Source organism: Hoplias malabaricus, chromosome 5 (assembly GCF_029633855.1).
Source record: "Hoplias malabaricus isolate fHopMal1 chromosome 5, fHopMal1.hap1, whole genome shotgun sequence".
NCBI classification, from domain to species: Eukaryota; Metazoa; Chordata; class Actinopteri; order Characiformes; family Erythrinidae; genus Hoplias; species Hoplias malabaricus.
Genome location: NC_089804.1, coordinates 46952037 through 46974182, shown reverse-complemented (window position 1 = coordinate 46974182; position 22146 = coordinate 46952037). Strand labels below are relative to the sequence as shown.

Here is a 22146-nt window from a genome sequence, read left to right as displayed (position 1 = left end):
TAGTCGAAATCATTGCCTGGGCTCAAAACTGACCGTGTGTCGTTGCATCCACAAATGCAAATTAAAACTCATACAAAGAAAAAAAAATTGTTATTAGCGCACAGTTCAAATCCCAGCATCTGTGATGTATGAAGGTGCATTATGGCATGGGTCAATTGCTCTTCTGTGAAGGTACTGTTAATGTTGAATGATATATACAGGTTTGGAGTAACATGTTGCCATCCAGATAACCTCTTTTTCTGGGAAGGCCTTGTTTATTTCAGCAAGACAAGACAAATCCACTTTGTGCATCTATTGTCACAGCATGGCTCCTTTGCAAAAGAATCCAGGTGCCCAACTAGTCGGTGGATTATGAAATGAAAACACTACAATGGAGAGCCAGAGCTGTTTAAATGTTGCTGAATTCATAGCAATTTGTTTTACATTTTGTATATTTGTATATTGTTTCAATATTTGTTAAAATTGAGCAACATATATATTACAAATATATGATTTGTATAACAACAAATTTCTTTTTAACACCTTTTAGTAATTGCTTTTAAAACACAAATTGAACCAATATTTCTTTTACTGTTCTTGCTTTACAGGGCTTTCATTAATAAAGTTGCAGTTTATTATATGCCATACAATTTCAGTCAGAGACCGTGAGATTAGTCTTCCTGTTCTACACATGCACAAAGTGACATTGTCTTAAAGGCTGAATATATTGCTCCAATATGTGTATATTTGTATATTTCCCATGCCATGAGAATTAATATACCCATTTACAATGACTCTGGCTTTTATGGCTGTGACAATCTGGATAGTCCTTTTCTTCATTCCCAATGAAAAAGCAACATTCATTTTTTGAAACATTTTTTCACATCTGGCTTTCACTGTATTTATATGAATTAAGTATACTCAAGTGGTATTTGTAATCACAGAAGCATACTGGTCTCAAATACAGTACTGCTTGAGGGATACAAGGTATTCATTTGTGTTCTTTAGTCTAGCCACATGCACTGCAGAAGATGGAATTCCCACAATCATCGCAATTGCTTAAAATGTTAGATACGGCTAAATAAACCAATGACTTTTTTAAGGGGGGTTCTCCCAATTCTGGTCCCAAATCTTTTTTTTTTAAATGAGAAATTAGATTTATAAAAATGCATCAGTGTAATATAATAATAATCATTATCATAATAATCGATCATTTTTATGCTTAATTCCCTGTTTTTCGTATTTAACAGTTAAAATAGCTTGAAGTTTCTTATGTTATCTGTATATAGATACTGTGCAAAAACCCAGTTTTTTTTATTTGGTATATTTTTAAAAATATTTCAGAATTAACAGGCACCCTGTTGTCTACACAGGCTGATACACTCCATTTTCATGCAACTATATCCATAGATGACTTGTAGCGTAATCTAGTACTTAATAAAATACATATTTCCCCACTCCCTGATGTGTTGTCACATGACGGGCAGTGTTATGATTATTGTTCTTTGTTTCTTACCTCAACCCGATCCTTAAACCTCCTACAATCCCCTCTCCACACCCACATGATCCAACCCTTTCACGCTCCCCAATCAGAAGACAGTAGTTACTCACTCACTACTGAGGCCAAACAAAGCAGCATCACCAATGGTACGTATGGCTACAGACAAACAAGCTTTATTATCAGTATACATGCTGTATACAGGTGCATGTACAGCACAGATAAGGACATAAGAAAGTTTAAGAGAATCATTGGTCATTCCACATCATACATACACTGAATCCTTTTTTAAACTGCAGATGTTTTTTAAGAGTCCGAGTTTAAGTGAGATTAAGCTTGGTTGAGTGTTTTTGTATGTATGTGACGTAAGTGTTTGTTTCCATAGTTCTGTGCTCTGTTGTTTCCTTCACTCAACAACACTGTGTGCTCTGTCTCTCATTCTGTCTCTGTCTGTCGCTTTCTATTCCCCTGTTACTCTACTCTCTCTCTTTTCTCCCTCTCTCCAATGTTTTTCTTCATTTTCTATCTTGTTTTTTTTTTATTTTCTACTCCCACTGTTTGATTTCTTTGGCTGTACTCTTTTTCTCTTTCTACCTTTCTTCTACTTCTCCATCTTCCCCGTTTGCTTTCTTTCTCTATACTTTTTATAAAACAAAATCTCAATTTCCCCACATCACTCTGTTCCACTCTGTCTTTTTTCTACCTCTACATTTATGCCCCTCCCCTCTCTCTGTCTCTTTGCTTTCTTTCTCTTCACTCTTTTTTTCTATTTCTGTTCAACTTTGCACTCTCCCCTCTCTTTCTATCTTTCTTTCTACCCACCTTTTGGCTACATTTCTCCTTTTATATGCTGTCCTCTCTCTCTCTCTCTCTCTCTCTCTCTCTCTCTCTCTCTCTCTCTCTCTCTCTCTCTCTCTCTCTCTCTCTCTCTCTCTCGCAGGCAAGCAGCCAGAGGCAGCAGTGGAGACCAATCAGAATAAAGGTACCACAGGGACAGTAGAGTAGATGAATGAGAGGCACTGAGGGGTTAATTATTTTATTGCTGTGGGAAATCTTTACCCAGTAGCTCAACTAGTTGGTGCTAAATAGGGGCCATTATCACAGAGAAATGCTAATTCATGTATGCGCTCATAACCGTTTATGGCTGTGTAGCGGACCTGCATATATGAGTTTGTAGTGGTGTGTTTGTGGTAGAAGTTCATACATTGACATATACCGACACACCATTTGTTGCATAATGGCATACATGACAGCCACGTCTTCACCAGACACCTTTATTGTGCAGAGTATATGGTGTATTACAGAAGTAGTGTGTTTGCGGCATTGTTACATTGTATTGTATGTGAAGGGTAACGATCTGCTGAATGGGCACTTTGCTGAACAGTGCTAAAATGTGCAGCCTCTGTGGGAGTTGATAGGAGAGATACACTTGTCCCAGTCTCAGCGGCTCTGCGTGTTTCCACTGTGCCGTCATTGACTGTGTCTGCATTTGTCACGCTTTCCTCTCTCGCCATGTGTCCAGTTTCATGTATGCACCATATGTACTGCCAGCCCATAATAGAACTGTCCAAATTGCGATACGTATTTGTTTTGTTTTTTGCATTCAGTATTCTGAATGATTGGTGCTTGTGGTTTAAACCACTCATGGTACCTTCGAGCTGTGCCAGCACAGATTTGTGGTCCGTATGTAAACGACGCTCAACTTCTGTCCCGCCCACCAGCCAAGAAGCAGGATGGTGCCGTCGCCATGGAGATGCAGCCGCTGAAGAGTGCGGAGGGCGGAGAGGTGGAGGAAAGAGAGAAGAAGAAAGCCAATGTTCCCAAGAAGGAGAAGTCTGTTCTGCAGGGCAAACTCACCAAACTGGCCGTACAGATTGGCAAGGCGGGTGAGTGATTTTCCAGTTGACCAATCAGCAGAGCGTAAGGTGCTAAAGGAGATCTTTATAGGCATTCAACTAATTAAAATGAATAGATTTACTAGTTTACTAGCTAAAAGTATAGAAATAGTACTGCTATATTTCATTGTAATTCCATAGGTTCTAGGGCTGCCATATGGTTAAAATAACCGATCGTGATTAATCGTTTATATTTTGTCCCACAGTCCAAAAACACACGTAGGTAGGTGAATTGGCAATTGAAAAGTGTCCGTAGGTTTGAGTGTGTGTTGCCCTGCGAAGGACTAGTGTATCCTCTAGGGTGTGTTCCCGCCTTTTTTCCCCCATGATTCTGGGTATACTCCAGACCCACCATGACCCTGAACTGGATAAGCAGTTCCAGACAATGAATGAATGAATAAATCAATGTTTATATAAAAAATGCCTACATTTTGCACTAACAGTGCATTTTTTAGAGCTATATGAAGATAAGTACAGTCATCCATATAGTATTCTCTGACAACATCATATTCATCATGTGAATATAAGGTCCTGAATGTTAGAATAATTTGGAACATGCTTTATGGTTTTCAAAACTAATATATTTATGTATATGTGAAAGCAGCATGCTACTTCTAACAACTCCTTCACACTTAATGGCATTAAAAAAAAAAAAAGATTTATCAAAAGATAACTAAAGCATTACACAAATGTCACACAGCAAGTTTAAAATCCACACACAACAGAATTTTTAAAATAATTACATGACTTTTTAATCTTTGGCAATAACTGTGATGTCTAAAACTTAATTAAGTTTGTCTTTAGCATGCTGTGACTCAATTTGTAATACATATTATTGTGTAGCTAATGCATTTTGATCTTTTCTTTCCAGGTCTAGTGATGTCAGCTATCACAGTGATCATTTTGGTGCTGTACTTTGTGATTGAAACATTTGTGGTTGAGAGGCGGGTCTGGTTGCCGGAGTGCACACCCATCTACGTGCAGTACTTTGTCAAGTTCTTCATCATCGGAGTGACTGTGTTGGTGGTTGCCGTGCCGGAGGGTCTCCCTCTTGCTGTCACCATCTCTCTGGCCTACTCAGTGAAGGTGAGGAAAACCAGATGCACCATGAGTGCTTGTTGTGTGTTTACTTGTGTAAGAGTGTTTGTAATTAACTTATGGTTTTGCATAGAATCTGTAATTGCATTAGGCAGTTGAGACTGACAGATGTACAACAGCAGTCAAAAGTTTGGATGCCATACCAGACACACAGATTATTTGGGCTTTCCAGTTTAATTATCATAAAAATAATTGTAATATATAATAAATTTACATTTTTTGGTCCAGTATTTGATTATTATAGATATTAATTTAGTTTTTATTAAAGTTCTTATGAATAATATTTATTAATGCTATAACCACAATGTCTTATTTTAAAAAATCTTCAAAGTAGCCCCACTCTACTATAGTTTTCAGTAGAGTGTGGTGGTAATATGCTGTCCCCTACATGTCAGGAGTTAGCTCTGGGGCAAGCAGACTACCCTATACTAATAAGAATCCATGGAGCAGACTCCTAACCCTATATTCGCTTACATCTGTAACAAGACTGACATTTGTGTCAATCTGGATCAGAGCATCTTTTAACGGCATAAATTTAAATGTACTCAGTTGCTTTGTACAGTATTGGTATTCTCTGAAGTGGCTTCATGAAGAGACAGCAAAGCTAAAAAAGTTCAAACATATGTTCATACACATTTTGGCTGTTGGCTTAGGTTTTAACCATTTCTATTAAAAAATTTGTGTTTCATGTGCATTTATGACATTTACCATATGTTCTTATCTGGAGAAAAAAAAAAAAGTTGGCTACATTGAGAATGCATCCTAGCTAGAAAAGGGTCGAAAAATAACAAGAATACTACCAGTGGCAAAAGTCAGTTATATGTGAATAATACATTTTAAAAACATGTTAATTCAAATTTGACACAAAGAAATGTATTTCAGTCTGTGTTTGAACTTTGGTTCAAGTTGGGCCATACTTAAACTCAAGGTACAGATGAAGTCTTTACTGTTCCCATGAAATAGAAAGGGGCAGGACCATTATTGGATTAAAAAGTGAACATCATTGTTTTATATCTAAAGTTACACAAAAATTTGAACTGAAAGGAGTCCAGCTGTGGAGTTACAGAAGTGAACTAAGCACAGTGACGACACTTTGTTCTGCTGCATTCTAGATCAGTGACAAGTACTTTATGACCCATATAGGAAGACCAGCCAGGCGTGCATTGCAGTTGTCAAGCCTTGAGACTGAAAAAAAAGCACCTGAGTGACCTCCCTAGAGAGAAATGGACAAATCTTATGCATGTTGAAGAGAAGAGACCTACATGACTAGATCTGCATGAAAATGTTTTCAAAATCTCTCTCTCTCTCTCTCTCTCTCTCTCTCTCTCTCTCTCTCTCTCATGCAGATCTTATTTATATAGTTGTTGTCCATAGAAAAACATGCATCTCCATTTTTGTAGATTTTTAATTTCAGCAGTATTGCAAAATGTGTGACAATTTCACAATGAATAGACCAATAGAAATGTTCCAAAATTACTTGGAATAAAATGATTTACATTAACTTCCATTGTAGGTTAAGAAGGTTTTGTCCTTATATTAAACTGCAGGTAATTTAGGGATGCACTTTAACCATGCATGCATATCAGTGTTCATGCAATGATGGGGTTGAAAGAAGCTCAGATTAAAAAGCACCAATAGCACCATATTGCTTCTGGTCTAGGTTTAAGCCTAGACCTCATTAGGTGCATCCAGACTTTTACTTTAAAGAATCCTTTTACTTTAAAGAATATATGCGATTTATGTCATTTATGTATTTTATTGATGAGTACAAGTAAACACATCTCACTCTTAACCTTCATTCTTCCAGAAAATGATGAAGGACAATAATTTGGTGCGCCACTTGGATGCCTGTGAGACAATGGGCAATGCCACTGCCATTTGTTCAGACAAAACTGGCACTCTGACTACCAACCGCATGACCGTTGTCCAGGCTTATGTGAATGACCAGCACTTCCGTGAGATCCCTGACCCTAGTCAGATCAACTCCAACACCCTGGAGATGGTAGTCAATGCCATTGCAATCAACAGCGCCTACACCTCCAAGATCATGGTGAGAACAAGCACAGCAGAACGCCCTTATAAACGAGAGTTCAAATGGCACTCTCACTACATTATGTGGTTTGTTTAAACACATTCTGTGGGTTGTACTATTGGTGTGTCCAGTTATTTTCAGTGAGTAATATTTCTATCTGGTTTATTTCTTAATAAGAAAGAGACAGCATTAACTATTTTTATATGCAAATATTTATATGCTTTTTTTTTAAATTAATACTCACCTCTTCTTTTTTATCATTCGTTTATCCTCAGTTCCTGGATAAAATGCAGACATTGCTTTACATTTTATAGAAATGAACCCAAAATTTTCTGCCTTGTTGTCAAATTTGATACCATAGTCTGCACAGTAGATACCTGAGGCAGAGACAGGCACACATTCTCATTTGGGTAACTGTCACACCACTTCAGGTGGAACTGAGAATGCAATTGCTGAATGTAGATTTGGTAAATGTTAGTAAATGCTTCAACTCTTAAGGTGAAAAGGAGAGTTTTAATTTCAAGTTCACTCACAAGCTGAGATGCACAAGAGCGTGGTACAGAATACAAAACAGCAGGACATGACTGTCGAATTATCTATGTGTAAGGGTTTATAATTATAAATCATAGTATGATTACCTAGGTGCCTGACAGTTACACAATTAAGCTACTCCATGTAATGAATAGGTGTGTGAGAAGGGGGCAGTTTCGGCAGGCAGTCTCAGACTAGACAAGGCTTTATGCCTGCTTTCTCATAATAATTTTAGTCATTGATTTTTCTGGAGAGGGAGGAGGGGTGGTGGTACAAAATGTGCCAGTATTACCACAGCGAAAACAAACTGTTGATATTGGACATAGATAGAAAGACAGAAAATTAGATATAATATGGGCTGCCCCCAGCCAGCAGAGGCATGAGACCTGTACTGGCTTCACTTTTGGGAGATGTTGTGCTGACCTTGTTTATCCTCTTCTCTATTCTCCTGTGCTCTCCTCTGCTCCCTGAAGCCTCCTGATGTTGAAGGTGGTCTGCCTAAACAGGTGGGAAATAAAACAGAGTGTGGCTTGCTGGGCTTTGTGCTCGACCTAAAGAGGGACTATGTGCCCGTTCGTGAGCAGATCCCCGAAGAGAAGCTGTACAAAGTCTACACTTTCAACTCTGTCCGCAAGTCAATGAGCACTGTGGTGCAGCTTCCTGATGGTAACTTTCGTCTCTACAGTAAAGGAGCCTCCGAAATCCTCCTGAAGAAGTGAGTCTAATTCGTCTTTGTCAATTTTATTGTCATGTGGAATAAAGTAAAACATTGTGATGTGCAATGAAGAAATGGATGCACTGAACAGCTTTTCACTGATACATTAAAAAAAACTATTCTAATTAAGTAATCACCCCCAAATCCATATAGTACAGCTATACAAAATAACGCACTCTATCTTTACAAAGGTAGATACGACAGATATTTCTATTATACAAGTTAACATATTGGTTAGCAGGGTGGCATGTTGGCACAACAGGTCTCTGTGTTCTCTCTGTATCTGCGTGGTATCCCTCCGTGTGCTCGGGTTTTCTCCCACGGTCTGTAACCACACGTTGGTTGGTGAATTGGCTACTCAAATGTCCAAGTTTACTGCAACAAGGTTACTGTTTATCCATACTGCACCTGAGCCCTGCTCCCCTTTTTCAGGTGTTCGTCAATCTTGGGTGCTGGCGGTGAGGCGCGAAGTTTCAGACCACGGGACAGGGATGAGATGGTGAAGAAGGTAATTGAGCCCATGGCATGTGAGGGTCTGCGTACCATCTGCATCGCCTACCGAGAACTGCCTGGCGAACCTGAACCTGACTGGGACAATGAGGCTGACATTGTTACTGACCTTACCTGCATTGCTGTGGTGGGCATTGAGGATCCTGTAAGGCCTGAGGTAAGTGATTCAAACACACATTTATGCAGTGACACATTTTTTAATATACCCAAAAAAGGAGTTTAAAAAAGAGAAAAAAAGAGTAAAAAAACATATAATTTTTTGTAAATAACTGATTTATATTCCGTTGTTTTAAAAAAATGTATCAATGTTTCAGTATGTGAACACATTCCTTTACCTGGAATAAATATTTGGTGATGTGGGCTATTTTATGTGTGTGTTTTTGTTTGTTTGTTTTGCTTTGGAAAGGGGGCATTACATTTACCAATCTAGTCATAGCCAATTCCTCCTGCTAATTAGGTCTTCCCCAGTCATACAACACCCCCAGGCTTGGAAGACATCTTTATAAACTACCCCTAATGCAACATCATGGTATAACTCAACACACTTGAAGAAGAATTTCAGCAGAGACCCACAATGACTAGTATTGCACTGTTTATGTGTTTGTGAGAAGAAAGGGATCTTCAACAGATTGTTGACGACAGTTAATGTTGCAAGCTAATAAATTACCCTTGCAAATCAAAAGCCACTGTAGCAAGGAAAATGCACTTATATATGTCCCATACATCCAAATAAGGTTCCTGATGCCATCCGGAAGTGTCAGAGGGCTGGCATCACTGTGCGCATGGTCACTGGAGACAACATCAACACAGCCCGTGCTATCGCTGCCAAGTGTGGCATCATCCAGCCTGGTGATGACTTCCTGTGTCTTGAAGGCAAGGACTTCAACCGACGAATCAGGAACGAAAAAGGAGAGGTGAGGCCTTGTCTGCTTGGTAGACTTTTCCATTTAAGAATATTTACAGTTTTAATTTCTCAGTATCTGACACTTATTAAAGGTTTATGATGGTACTCTTGTCTTACCTGATTTGATGTTCAGGCAAAGTTTACTAAATGAGCATTGTATATCCTTTGGTAACCATACTGACTATTGTATTTGGCAGCTGGAGAAATCCTTTACATCCAAGCCTCATCCAAAATCTCAATCTGAATTCTGGCGTGGCACTGTGGCACAACAGCTAGTGTCACTGTCACATAGCTTCAGGGTTTGGGGTTTGTGGGTTTGAGCCCTACATTGGGTCACTGTCTGTGAGGGTCACTGTCTGTGTTCTCCCCATGTCTACGTAGGTTTCCTCTAGGTACCCTGGTATCCTCCCACAGTCCAGAAACACATGCTGGAATGTGCATCTGTCATTTAAATATGTCCGTAGGTGTGTCCTACCTTGTAATGGCCTACTGAGTGATTTCGGGTGGACTCCAGACACACAGTGACCCTAAACAGAATACAGCAGTTACAGAAAATTAATGTTCTTTATTTTTATGATTTTCAGATTGAGCAGGAGAGGATCGATAAGATCTGGCCTAAACTAAGAGTCTTGGCACGTTCCTCACCCACAGACAAACACACTCTTGTTAAAGGTTAGAAGTCTACTACATTTGCCTTCAGTATATTAACTTTATTGTTAAACTTATTAATATGTACAATATTTTGAAAATAAAAAAAATTAATGAATAAATAAATAGGGTGGTTTCAAGTGACTGACTGTTTAGTGTGTTCTCCCCGTGTCCGCGTGGGTTTCCTCTGGGTGCTCCGGTTTCCTCCCACAGTCCAAAAACACACGTTGGTAGGTGGATTGGCGACTCAAAAGTGTCCGTAGGTATGAGTGTGTGAGTGAATGTGTGAGTGTGTGTGTGTCACCCTGTGAAGGACTGGCGCCCCCTCCAGGGTGTATTCTCGCATTCGCCTAGGCTCTGGACACACAGCGACCCTGAAATGGATAATGGATAAGCGCTTACAGATAATGAATGAATAAATAAATAAATAAATGAACAAATAAAAAAATATTTGTGCGGTTAACTTGCTTACAAGGACAGAGTGCTTGTGTGTGTGACATAATTGACAACATATTTATGCTCTATTTTATTCTAATATTCCATCACAAATGTCTTGTCAGCCAAGATATGTTTGGTGTCTGAAGTTTGTTTCTTTATCTTCCATGAGTAGTAAAAGTTAATTTACAGTAGTTAGTATTGTCCTAAAGGGCGGCACGGTGGCGCAGCAGGTAGTGTCGCAGTCACACAGCTCCAGGGGCCTGGAGGCTGTGGGTTCGATTCCCGCTCCAGGTGACTGTCTGTGAGGAGTTTGGTGTGTTCTCCCCATGTCCGTGTGGGTTTCCTCCGGTCTCCTCCCACAGTCCAAAAACACACGTTGGTAGGTGGATTGGCGTGGATTGGATTGTGTGTCTGTGTTGTCCTGTGAAGGACTGGTGCCCCCTCCAGGGTGTATTCCCGCCTGGCGGCACGTTTGCCTCCAGGTTTCCTCCGGGGGCTCCGGTTTCCTCCCACAGTCCAAAAACATGGAGGGTAGGCTTCTCTAATAACTGTCCTGGTGTGCGAATGAATGTCTGTATGTGTGAGCCCAGATATGGATTGGTGCTCTATCCTGGGTTAAACCCTAGTAGTGCCCGATGCAGTCCTCCAGGTGGACGGTCGTTCCTGGTTTAGAGTACGCTGTGCGCGTTTGGCTGTCGCTTCTCACCAGTGTGTGTGTGGATTGAGCGTTCTGAGCAGTGTGGATTGTAAAGCGTCCTTGGGTGTCTAGAAAGGCGCTATATAAGTGTAAAGATACATACAAGGGTTACAGATAATGAATGAATGAGTGTTGTCCTAAGTCCTTGCTTAAATAATCACACACTTGCCTTAGTGATTTCAAATAGTCTTCAGTCTATGAAGCATATCTCTAAATGATAAAAGTTTGATCTAGTCTGACGGGTGTTGTAAGGCTGTTAGTATTATTATTTTATCTTTTAATAAGTATTAAGACTGAGGCCAAGAGTGAAAATGTAAACTACTAAAAAGTATTGCTTTAATAAAACATTATCAAAAAGAATGCGGATACAGTTTACTAATGTGTATCAATTTGTAAAAGTGTCACTCGCGTAAGCTATGATGATTATCTGCAGGCATAATTGACAGCACGGTGCTGGAGCAGAGGCAGGTGGTGGCTGTGACAGGTGATGGCACCAATGATGGGCCGGCTCTAAAGAAAGCAGATGTGGGATTTGCCATGGTGAGGGAATTTATCTGATTATTCCATCTCTTCATTTAACCATGCATCCACAATGTTTCCTTCCATCCACTTTTAAGCTATTGTCTACTTATTAGTTTGTTATGCTTTGCTGCTGAATATAGTGCAAAAGACCCAGTGTACTGTGCTAATGATCTCCCAGATGGCACAAGATTGCAGCATAGCGATATTTTTCTCCCTGTCTTTTCTGGTGCTCTTTTACTTAGCCAATGAATTATTCTTATTATTTTTTGTTATGTTTTAGTGTAAAATACAACTGTGTATTACAAACAGATTATATAATCATCTTGTTATGTCCTGATACAAGTGTGCCCTGTGTGAACAAAGTCATTTCTGAGTTGTTGTTTTATTTGTTTGTTTGTTTTTTATTAACAGTTAGCAACATAACTTCTTTTTTATGGAGTTTTTGAAATAATAAACTAATCTATTTATTATAGAAAAAAGGTTTGCGCTAGATATTCATCCACCATTAATATATTAAAAATACCTCTCAAAACAACCATCAGGCAGTGTATTTCTAACAATTCCATGAGCTTGCCTTGCCTTTACACTCTCTCTCTCTCTCTCTCTCTCTCTCTCTCTCTCTCTCTCTCTCTCTCTCTCTCTCTCTCTCCCACTCAGGGTATTGCTGGTACTGATGTAGCTAAAGAGGCCTCAGACATCATTCTGACTGATGATAATTTCTCCAGCATTGTGAAGGCTGTTATGTGGGGGCGGAATGTCTATGACAGCATTTCAAAATTCCTGCAGTTTCAGCTTACTGTCAATGTAGTGGCCGTCATAGTAGCCTTCACTGGAGCTTGTATCACACAGGTAAAACATTCACACATCTGCTCACATAAAACACACACACGCAAACGCACAAACACCTTGCAGGCTTTATGCTTTCAGCCTTTGACTACACTATCCTTAAAATTGAGAGACTGCTTGTGCAGTAGCAACTCTACACTAGAGTAAAATAATCTCCATATGATTTAGTTTACTGAAACTTACTGCATTGCAGCTTATGGGCATGTGGGAGAGGCATACTCAAATTAGATTATACTACAAGACCCCTGCTGGAAGCCAATAGTACTGCACACTAAATTTTATTCATGATAAAAATAAGTCCTAATATGACATATGTTTGTAATTTGCTGTATTTCAGCTCTGACATGTTCTCAGAAAATGCTAGTGCTGTTGAAAAGGCTGATTAACACAGCTGAAAGTACTATTGCTTTTTATGGCTTGTGCATACTGATCTGCCCTTTATGGATACCTGGCTTTACATAATCAAGCAATATTACATGTCCAGACAAAAAGTATTTTAAATTAATTAGGTTTGCATTTGGTCTTAGTTCCACATAGTCAGAAACTGCAGCCTAATTTCTAAAATGGTGTCTTTAAACATGATAAGAATGTGCCCGTTTTCTGTTTGAGCAAATATTTAGCAAAATATTTTGTAAAAAAAAATGGTTTTAAGGAGGAATTCTTGAAATGTGCTATTTTGGGTCTATAGCAGCAATGACGGCTTTGCATATATAAGTTCATTAGTTAGCACCTAACAGTTCTACACTTGTTATATTGGAGATGAAATACAGAGAATAACCAATGGGAAACCAGGATTGAAATCATACTTCACATTTAAAAAATAATAATTCAGGCAAACTTATTACAGTACAGCAGGAAACAGGAAGTAAACATGCCCCAAATTAAAAAACCTAAACTTAAATGTGTTTATGTTCATGTAATGCCTTGCGCCCAATGATTCCGGGTAGGCTCTGAACCCACCGCGACCCTGGACTGGATAAGCGCTTACAGATAATGAATGAATGAATGAATGAATGAATGAATGTTCCTGTAATAAAAACTGAATAAAGAATATGCAGTAAATTACTTCACGCTACTTATTTAAAAGAACAATGTGTAGGCACAAACAGGCATAACAGTGAAAATGACAAGACACAGTAAACTTTTTCACACACTTTAAAAGGGGGTAATACTTTTACCACAGCCCCTTTGTAGCATCATCCATGAATTTGTATTACCCTTACCATCTATCCAACCCATGTAGTGGACCATGGAATATGTGGTAACCCAGCATTTTATATAATCATTTATAGAGTTAACCATCAGCTACCTGTATGTCTCTGTTTATACAGGACTCTCCTCTGAAAGCAGTCCAGATGTTATGGGTTAATCTTATCATGGACACATTTGCGTCACTTGCCCTGGCCACCGAGCCACCCACTGAAGCTCTGCTGCTGAGAAAACCCTATGGCCGTAACAACCCCCTCATCTCCCTCACCATGATGAAGAACATCCTGGGTCATGGAGTCTATCAGCTTGTGATCATCTTCACCCTGCTCTTCGTTGGTAAGAAAGAAATTAATTTACTATAACTTAGTGACAATTTAGACATGAATTTTGCATCATACGTCTTTGTACTTAAGCTTACACTACTCTTTAGCCACTGTACATTAGACTTACGTCGCTGGGCGTACTCTCCGTGATCGGGTGAGGAGCTCAGTGACTAGGGAGGAGCTCGGAGTAGAGTCGCTGCTCCTTTGCGTTGAGAGAAGTCAGTTGAGGTGGTTTGGGCATCTGATCAGGATGCCTCCTGGACGCCTCCCACTGGAGGTATACCAGGCACGTCCAACTGGAAGGAGGCCCCGGGGTAGACCCAGGACACGCTGGAGGGATTATATCTCCTGGCTGGCCTGGGAACGCCTTGGGATCCCCCAGGAGGAATTGGTGGATGTTGCAAGGGACAGAGACGTCTGGGCATCTTTACTCGCCCTGTTGCCACCGCGACCCTGAAATGGAAAAGTGGAAAAGAAGAAGAAGATGATGATGATGACATTAGACTTGCAGCTCCATTGCAAAATTGAAGGTTACAGAGACCAAACATGTCTTGACTGAACAGATAATCATAAAGTTAAGTGCAGCCAATTAAACTGGTCGACACACCATTGTTTCAAGGGTTTCTGCTTCTGTGTCCCAGCTATGAATTCCGTTTCCTGTGTCTCTTCTTCGCTGTTTAGGAGAGAAGATCTTTAACATCGACAGCGGCCGCAATGCTCCACTGCACTCACCTCCCTCCGAGCACTACACCATCATCTTCAACACTTTTGTCCTCATGCAACTGTTCAACGAGATCAATGCCCGCAAAATCCACGGAGAGAGGAACGTCTTTGACGGCATTTTTGCCAACCCCATTTTCTGCACTATTGTGCTGGGCACCTTCGGAGTTCAGGTTATGCACCCTCCACACAGCAAACTGTTTAGTGAAACAGTGATGAACATTTTAACCATATTTTCAGTTTAAATTAAAAAAAGAAACAGTTGTCATATTGTTTTGAGTTTTTCATGTAAATTTTTTATGTAAATCTAGTGTGCAATATGATTTGTTTCTGCTGATTTATTTAGTACTTAATTTCCAGTGCTTGTATTTCAGGTGTATGTGGCAGCTTAATACTGCACAGATCAATTCATTTTAAATATTTCTCTGCACAGCTGTGTTAAGACTATCTATTAAGCTTAACGTGAGATTCTTAATGACTTTCTCTGCAGAATAGTACAATTTACTGTAGTTTTGATATCCAACTACACATGCTTTATTCAAATACTTGATTAAATTAATGCATAGAAAAAAGAGTTTTGATATCTTTTATATTTGAATAAACAGTGTATCTCAACTGTGGTACAATTGCTCAGCAGGTTAAATGACACAGGCAGTGCGCAGTATTTGGGTGTCTCACTGTGCTCTTTTATGTGTGACTTGTGTTGTGTATGTCCACTGTGCAGATCGTGATAGTGCAGTTTGGGGGAAAGCCCTTCAGCTGTGCACCTCTCAACGTGGAGCAGTGGCTGTGGTGCCTCTTTGTAGGAGTGGGAGAGCTCTTGTGGGGCCAGGTGGGAGAGAGAGAGAGAGAGAGAGAGAGAGAGAGAGAGAGAGTGGATGAGTGATGAATAATTTGTGAAAATAAGTAAAGAAAATGATTTGATAAAAAAATTATCAAATGCAGTTTTAAACACTTTAAAAGGACTACACTTATATAGGTTTATAAATCTGTTTAATACATCTTTATTAATTAGGCTGTAAAAACCTTAAAATCCACCAATAATCATTTGTAACAGAGATAAAAAAAAGGCAACAGTGACCATGTTTCCTTCTAATACTGAAAATGTCAGAGAACTTACTGAAAATATTGAGGTAAAGAATAAGCTAACATCTGAGAGTATGAATTTAGTCATTTCATATGTTAAGGTGCACCACATTCAATCTAAGGTTGTTTGATTAAACTTGGTTGTTAAAGGGTTAAACTTATTAACAGATATGTGTTGAATCTGACGTAATGAGGTAATGTCAACTGATGGAGTATACAAAGTAAGGTAAGTGGACAGGGATCTGTGGTTTAACAGTTTAACAGATGGATGTGGGTTCACAATTTGGCAAACAGCAAGTCACTGTTGCACTTTCAATCTATGTGTTATAATTGATTATTAATGACTTTTAATGCATTTAGAACCTAATTAATAACTATTAATAAACAGATATGTATGGGCATATCTATAAACAGAAGGGCTTTTCCATAGAACTTGTTCATCTACACTTAAGAGTAATAATGAAGATTTCAAAGGTTTGAAACAACGATATTCGTTCAATAAGGAATACTGGACTTCTTTCAGAAAGTTCCTTTTTAGACCATGGCATGAAAAACGGACATATATTAGAATACAGTAATTATAATTAATATAACATGTGTTCTCAGCATTTTACTGTAAATCTGTAATAGTTTTAAATTAAAACAAAAAACTTTGGATCTTAAATTGATCATTTATTAGAATATATTAGTCAGTAAGTGAAAAGTCAGTTCTTGAATTTGATGCGTTACAATCAGGAAAACTGGACAAGCAAAAGGGTCTGAGCAACTTTGACATGGGCCAAATTCATGGCTAGACAACTGGGTCAGAACATCTCCTAAAATGTCTGTCTCAAACTAGTGCATTGGTAACTACTCCTACATCTAGAATGCACACTGACAATCAAATTCAAAATTTAATGGAACGCTAATATTTCCGTGGGAATCAGTCATGTTTTTAATTTGTACAACTGAGGAAAGTGTTTTAGTTTTTCAGCTGTTATTCAATATATACTCCTGCATCAGAGACCCACAATGTCTGGTTGTATCTCTGTCGAATTAATATGAATTCATATTTTATCCAGGCTTAGCAAAACAGAGGGCCATGTTTAGTTATGGTTCTCCAGTCAAAGTTCCATACTAAGATTAAAATTGGTGGCAAGGTCTGAGCATGAGATTAATAAAGCTGAGTAATGTTAGAGCAAACAAATCATTTAATTTCACTTTTTATCTATTCACCCATAATTATAGCCATTTCCTACATGTATTTCTGTAATAAGTGTAGGCTCTTCTTTAGACTGCATTCAGAGGCCATCAGAAAACAGATGGTAAAAGTGAACCAGAGTGAAAACACAGACCTAGAAATTAAAGAGTAAAAAATTGGGATTACAGATGATGTTTTTTCATTTTGCATTTTTTTAACCTTTCTCTCTTATTTTCACATTGACATTTTAAGCCCAAGACAATTTACCCAGGACTTGCTCAGGTGTTCATGTGTACATGTACATGTGGGTTTACTCTTTTACCAAAACTGCACACATACATTTTGTCAACATCTGGTTCTATGCTCTAGGTAATCGCAACAGTGCCCACCAGTCACCTGAAGTGTTTGAAGGAGGCAGGCACAGGGCCAGGTACTGATGAGATGACAGAGGATGAGCTGGCTGAGGATGAGGAAGAGATTGACCACGCTGAAAGAGAGCTCCGCAGGGGCCAAATCCTCTGGTTTAGAGGCCTCAACCGCATCCAGACTCAGGTGCTGTGTGTGACTCGAGAATCCCCTAGTCCACCGGTAGACGTAGTGCTGACTTTCATGGACAAATTGACAAAAATGCTATTATGATATGCTTTACCTTTACTTCTCTCAAACTTTCATCACTCTCTCTCTCTCTCTCTCTCTCTCTCTCTCTCTCTCTCTCTTTTCTTTCTCTCCAGACCTTCCTTGAGCGTCACCAAACATCGGCTTTTCATTATTACCTTTGTTCCTGTCTCTTGTGTTGTCTTGCTCCTCTCTCTCTCTCTCTCTCTCTCTCTCTCTCTCTCTCTCTCTCTCTCTCTCTCTTTCTCTCTCTTTCTCTCTCTTTATTTATCTATCTATCTCCCTCTCCCTTCAGTGGTCTTTGCTTTTGGGATGCTTTGCTAAATGAGTATAGATTTCCCTGACAGGGATCCATAGAAGTCCTCCCCTGTTCAGAGCTGTTTTGCTACTCTATTATGTAACTGGAGTCCAATAGAGGCCTGATTTATTGTGTAGCTTCTCTTTTGCCTCTGAGCTGCAGGATTTGTCCAGTGGAGCTCTGTGGGATTTGCCTACTAATTTTACTGTGTAATCTGGACCATAAGTGCTATTTACCCTTAAATTTGATGTTATAATGTACATTTCATTCATTTATTTTCCAGTTTAAATGCCTGTGACTGGTACAAGTAGCTCATTTGTCATTGTCAAAGAAAAAGTAAAGTAAAGAAAATTAAGTGAGACACTTAACTTTGTTATAAAATAACAGAGCACCCCCCCCTCCCCCAGTAGTAAGTATTTCAGCATTTGTGCACATTTCCTTCTGATTTTAAAACCAATAAATTGCTGCTGAGTATGACAAGAAGAATCAAATCAAATAGAGGGGAAAAATCAAGAACTGACAATACTTTTTTAAAAATTCTAAATAGTTTTAGAGAATATTTTCTATCACAACCTAACAAAACCTAGTAGGCCACCAGAACTGGCACCCTCAGACAAATAGTACATGGAGAATCTTTGGGAACTAGGAGAATATTAAGCTACCCTCTTGCTTCAGGTCTGAAGAGAACCACAGTTACTTATTTTAATGAGAAAGCCACTCTTTATATAATTTTAAACATAAGTGTTTTCTTGAAACTAACCAATGTGTAATTGATGGCCATTTTTCAAGAAAATTAAATAAATTAAGGGGGTATCTGATTGTGCACACTACTGTATGTTCTAAAATCTTTTAGTAGGGCCAAGTTTGGACACTGTATTTTTTATCTAAAGAGAACTATTTAGGCCTTACTGGGGTTGATTTCATTTTGAGTATTTGATTACTGGGGTTTCTGATGTTGATTAATTATCCCCATAGACACTCTTTCACTTCTCTTTCCTTGTTAATCTTTCTTCATCCTAAGGGCTCTCACTTCTTTAATTCCTTTTTTATTTACATGTTGTTTTGTTTAATAATTTTCTTTCTCAGTCTTAGTTTCATTTCATTTTGTGGCTGCGTCTCTAACTTATGTAATATTCCTTTCTTCTACCAAACTTTGCTAATGGTGTTTCTTATAAAGACGTTTTTTACTTGGTGCATCCCATTGGATATAAGTCTAGTGTCCCTCCTGAATGTGCAAGAAATGGCCAGTGCTTAATTAACGTTTGATAGTAGCCTTGCCAGTTAAATTCCTTTTTTTTTATTGTAGTTTTAGTATGTATTTGCATGTGTTGATGTTTGTGTCACTCAGTGTGTTTTCTCTGGTGGAACTGAAGCAGTGCCTTTCTTTTCCCAATATTTACTGATGATGTGTGTGGCCTGGTAGCAGGGTCTTGCTTATGTAAGGCTGTGTATGGATGTTAATATGATTCTATTGGAAAATTTATGTTTTGAATGGAAACACAGAGATACCGATTCACAGCAGTAACAGAGAGTAGTATCAACCTATGAATTTTGTGAATACTTACACTATTAATTTGATTATTATATCAGAGAAAGAGAAAAGTCATAAACTTATCACTTGGAAAGCTGAAAAAATATTTTTTTGGGGGAAATATACACTGCATCTCTGAAAGGTAGAGTGTACAGCAGCTTTTTTCCATGTCTTTTAGTGGGTTTTAAACAAAGCTTGCAGCAGATATCTGACGTCCTCATGATGTTCTGGTACACTATCAATACTCATCTTACAGTCCCAGCTTGAAAGAGCCAAAAATTCTTTCAATACCTTAACATGAACACACAACCACACACACACACACATACACACACACACTTTCTAAAATACACACAGATCCACTCACACATAGTAAGCTTAAGGTATGAAATGGAGCTGTATGATGAAGAGCTTAGCAATAGTGTGTCAGACACAAATTGCTGAAGTGCTAGCAAAGCTCCTCACAAGGTTTCCATCGATCCCTTCACCACTCACCACAGAAACAGAACACACATTACAGCAACAAGCCTCATATCATCAGTTAGTTGAATTTGATCACGGCTTTCATCCAACAGTGTTTGCACCAAAGTGTGAGACACCAGCTTTAATCAGCATATTTTGGAAGAGACGATGACTAAAAAATACGTCTGTGTAATTTGTTGTACTTTGTAAAAGTTATTGTAGTCCAGATGTAGAGCATTAAGTTAACCTATCAACTCTGAGGCATACCAATAACTACCACTTAAAATTGCAGTGATGGAACAGATAGCTGTTGTTTTGTAGTTGGACAGTGATCCAGTGATGTAGTTGCCCTAAAGGGCATAAGAAAAATAAAAATCTGAAGGTAAGATCCACATTATTTTTTGTGCCTTTTATATACACCAATATCTTCTTCCAATTGTTTTGTATTAGTGAGGTGAGCCAGATGGATTTTTTTTTGTTACCCTTCATGGCTCCATTCAAACTGGAAAAAAATACTTTCTGAGGAAAGGTGGTGCTAAAACTTAAAGCATGCTGTTCCAGCTTTGAACACAAGGGAGCAGTCCATCTTACTTACAGTGTGTATAATAGGCAGAAAAAAATATATAATGTGGAACGTACATTCCCCTTTTTATTTCATCGAGCCCATAGGGCCTCCATAATCAATTGTTTGTGACTAAAAATGAAATCACTCACATGGTGTAGAATGGCAGGGCAGACGTGTAACAGGATAAGATAACCCAGACATATCATCAGCTTAGCTTTGGTAATAAGTTAGCTTATTAACTTTTAGGTTAGGCTAGATGAAATTTAGATAGGTAGTATACCTGAATTAATTTGTAATTTTATAGATTTGCATACTTTAGTTCTTGTTTTCCTTGTTACTCTTTCAGTGGCTTCAGGTCTTGTTTTATTTTCAAAACTATTCACACACTGTCTCTAAGGGGTTGTAGAGCTATTTCCTTAATATATATATTTTTTTTGTGAATTCCAGGTTTAGCTTGTTTACTTGAGTAGCAGCATTGATTGACACATTCACACCAGGAGTTCTAATGAGGGTGTGTTTTAATGAGTGTGTCAGTATCTCCTTTGTTGTAAATCATATTATTCAGATGATAGCGTGTACCACTCATAAAAATGTATTCTTTTCATGGTTCTCTCTCTCTCTCTCTCTCTCTCTCTCTCTCTCTCTCTCTCACTCTCACTCTCTCTCTTGTTGATGTGTGTGATATGGTTCTCTCTCTGTCCTGCAGATGGAGGTAGTGAGTACATTCAAGAGAAGTGGTTCGTTTCAGGGTGCAGTGCGACGGCGCTCGTCTGTGCTCAGCCAGCTCCATGACGTAACCAATATTTCTACCCCCACTCATGTAGTTCTCTCCACTGCCAATGCAAGCGCCGCCCCAGGGAGTGAGTCCCCCGCTTTCCCTGTGTCAGACACACACAAACACACACGTTTTACACATAAATATGCATTAACAAAACCATTTTTTTTCTGCCAGGGCAGGGCCATATGTCCCTATGTCCACACATGTGTATGGTTAGGTATATATATATATATATATATATATATATATATATATATATATATATATATGATAAGCTATTGTGTTGTTCAAGTCTTGGGTACCTGAGAAAATTAGATCTAAACAGCTAATTATTTTGGCAGTAAGGGTTTATCAGAAAGTAGATGCTTTGCAATAAAAAGGATATTCATGTAAAAATATTGGCTTCGTGAGCACCTCCACAAATAATTTTATAATAAATTGGATAGTAAATATTCCTTTGAGCTACATCAGGAATGTTGCTTGTAAATTTCAAAAATAATTGCAGTGGCTATTGGGAACAATTTACTTAGAGACCTAAGACTGCACGGTACTGTGTAACTATGTAAAAATTTCAGATTCCCTGTTCTTCTGCACAGTAATTATTATAGTATGTTATTCCAAAAATGAATACAAATTCATACACAATCTTAGAAACAGCAATGCATACACTAACATACACACACACACACACACACACATATATATATATATATATATATATATATATATACACACATCTCACACCTATAAGAATTGACACAGCACACTGGTAGGCACACACATTCATGTTTCATAACACTCCAGACCCCTATACACACTTTGCACAAGAGGTGCAGTGTAATATTGATCTGTTTTTATATACATTTTTTCCTCAAGTTGCCTGTGGTCAGTCTGGTTTCTGTGCGTGTGTGGCTCTTTGCAAGTCGTCCTGTCTGAACATGTGGACTGCTGTTTGCACCCCAACCCCTTCTGTCTTGCTGTGTTGGTCCTCTCCTCTTGCTGTTGGGTTGTCCTTGTCAAGTGAGGCTTGGTTTTGTTTTCAGTGCCCTCTGGATGGGCCAAGTAA

The 22146-nt window shown here is 38.7% G+C and overlaps 1 protein-coding gene across 5 annotated transcripts in view; it reads left to right on the top strand.

Moving 5' to 3' along the window:
- Positions 1-22146, top strand: part of atp2b3b (ATPase plasma membrane Ca2+ transporting 3b) — a 66678-nt gene that overhangs the window by 34313 nt on the left and 10219 nt on the right. The window contains exons 7-21 of one of the 5 annotated variants that reach the window (XM_066670176.1): positions 2418-2459; positions 3199-3363; positions 4244-4458; positions 6278-6520; positions 7507-7748; positions 8181-8415; positions 8993-9172; positions 9747-9834; positions 11379-11485; positions 12125-12316; positions 13645-13858; positions 14527-14738; positions 15290-15397; positions 17201-17383; positions 21009-21095. In XM_066670176.1, the coding sequence (XP_066526273.1) occupies positions 2418-2459; positions 3199-3363; positions 4244-4458; positions 6278-6520; positions 7507-7748; positions 8181-8415; positions 8993-9172; positions 9747-9834; positions 11379-11485; positions 12125-12316; positions 13645-13858; positions 14527-14738; positions 15290-15397; positions 17201-17383; positions 21009-21095 (2513 nt within the window). Of the gene's footprint in view, positions 1-2417; positions 2460-3198; positions 3364-4243; positions 4459-6277; positions 6521-7506; positions 7749-8180; positions 8416-8992; positions 9173-9746; positions 9835-11378; positions 11486-12124; positions 12317-13644; positions 13859-14526; positions 14739-15289; positions 15398-17200; positions 17384-21008; positions 21163-22146 lie in introns of all 5 variants that reach the window. The other 4 variants (XM_066670173.1, XM_066670171.1, XM_066670175.1 and 1 more) reach the window with 4 other exon arrangements.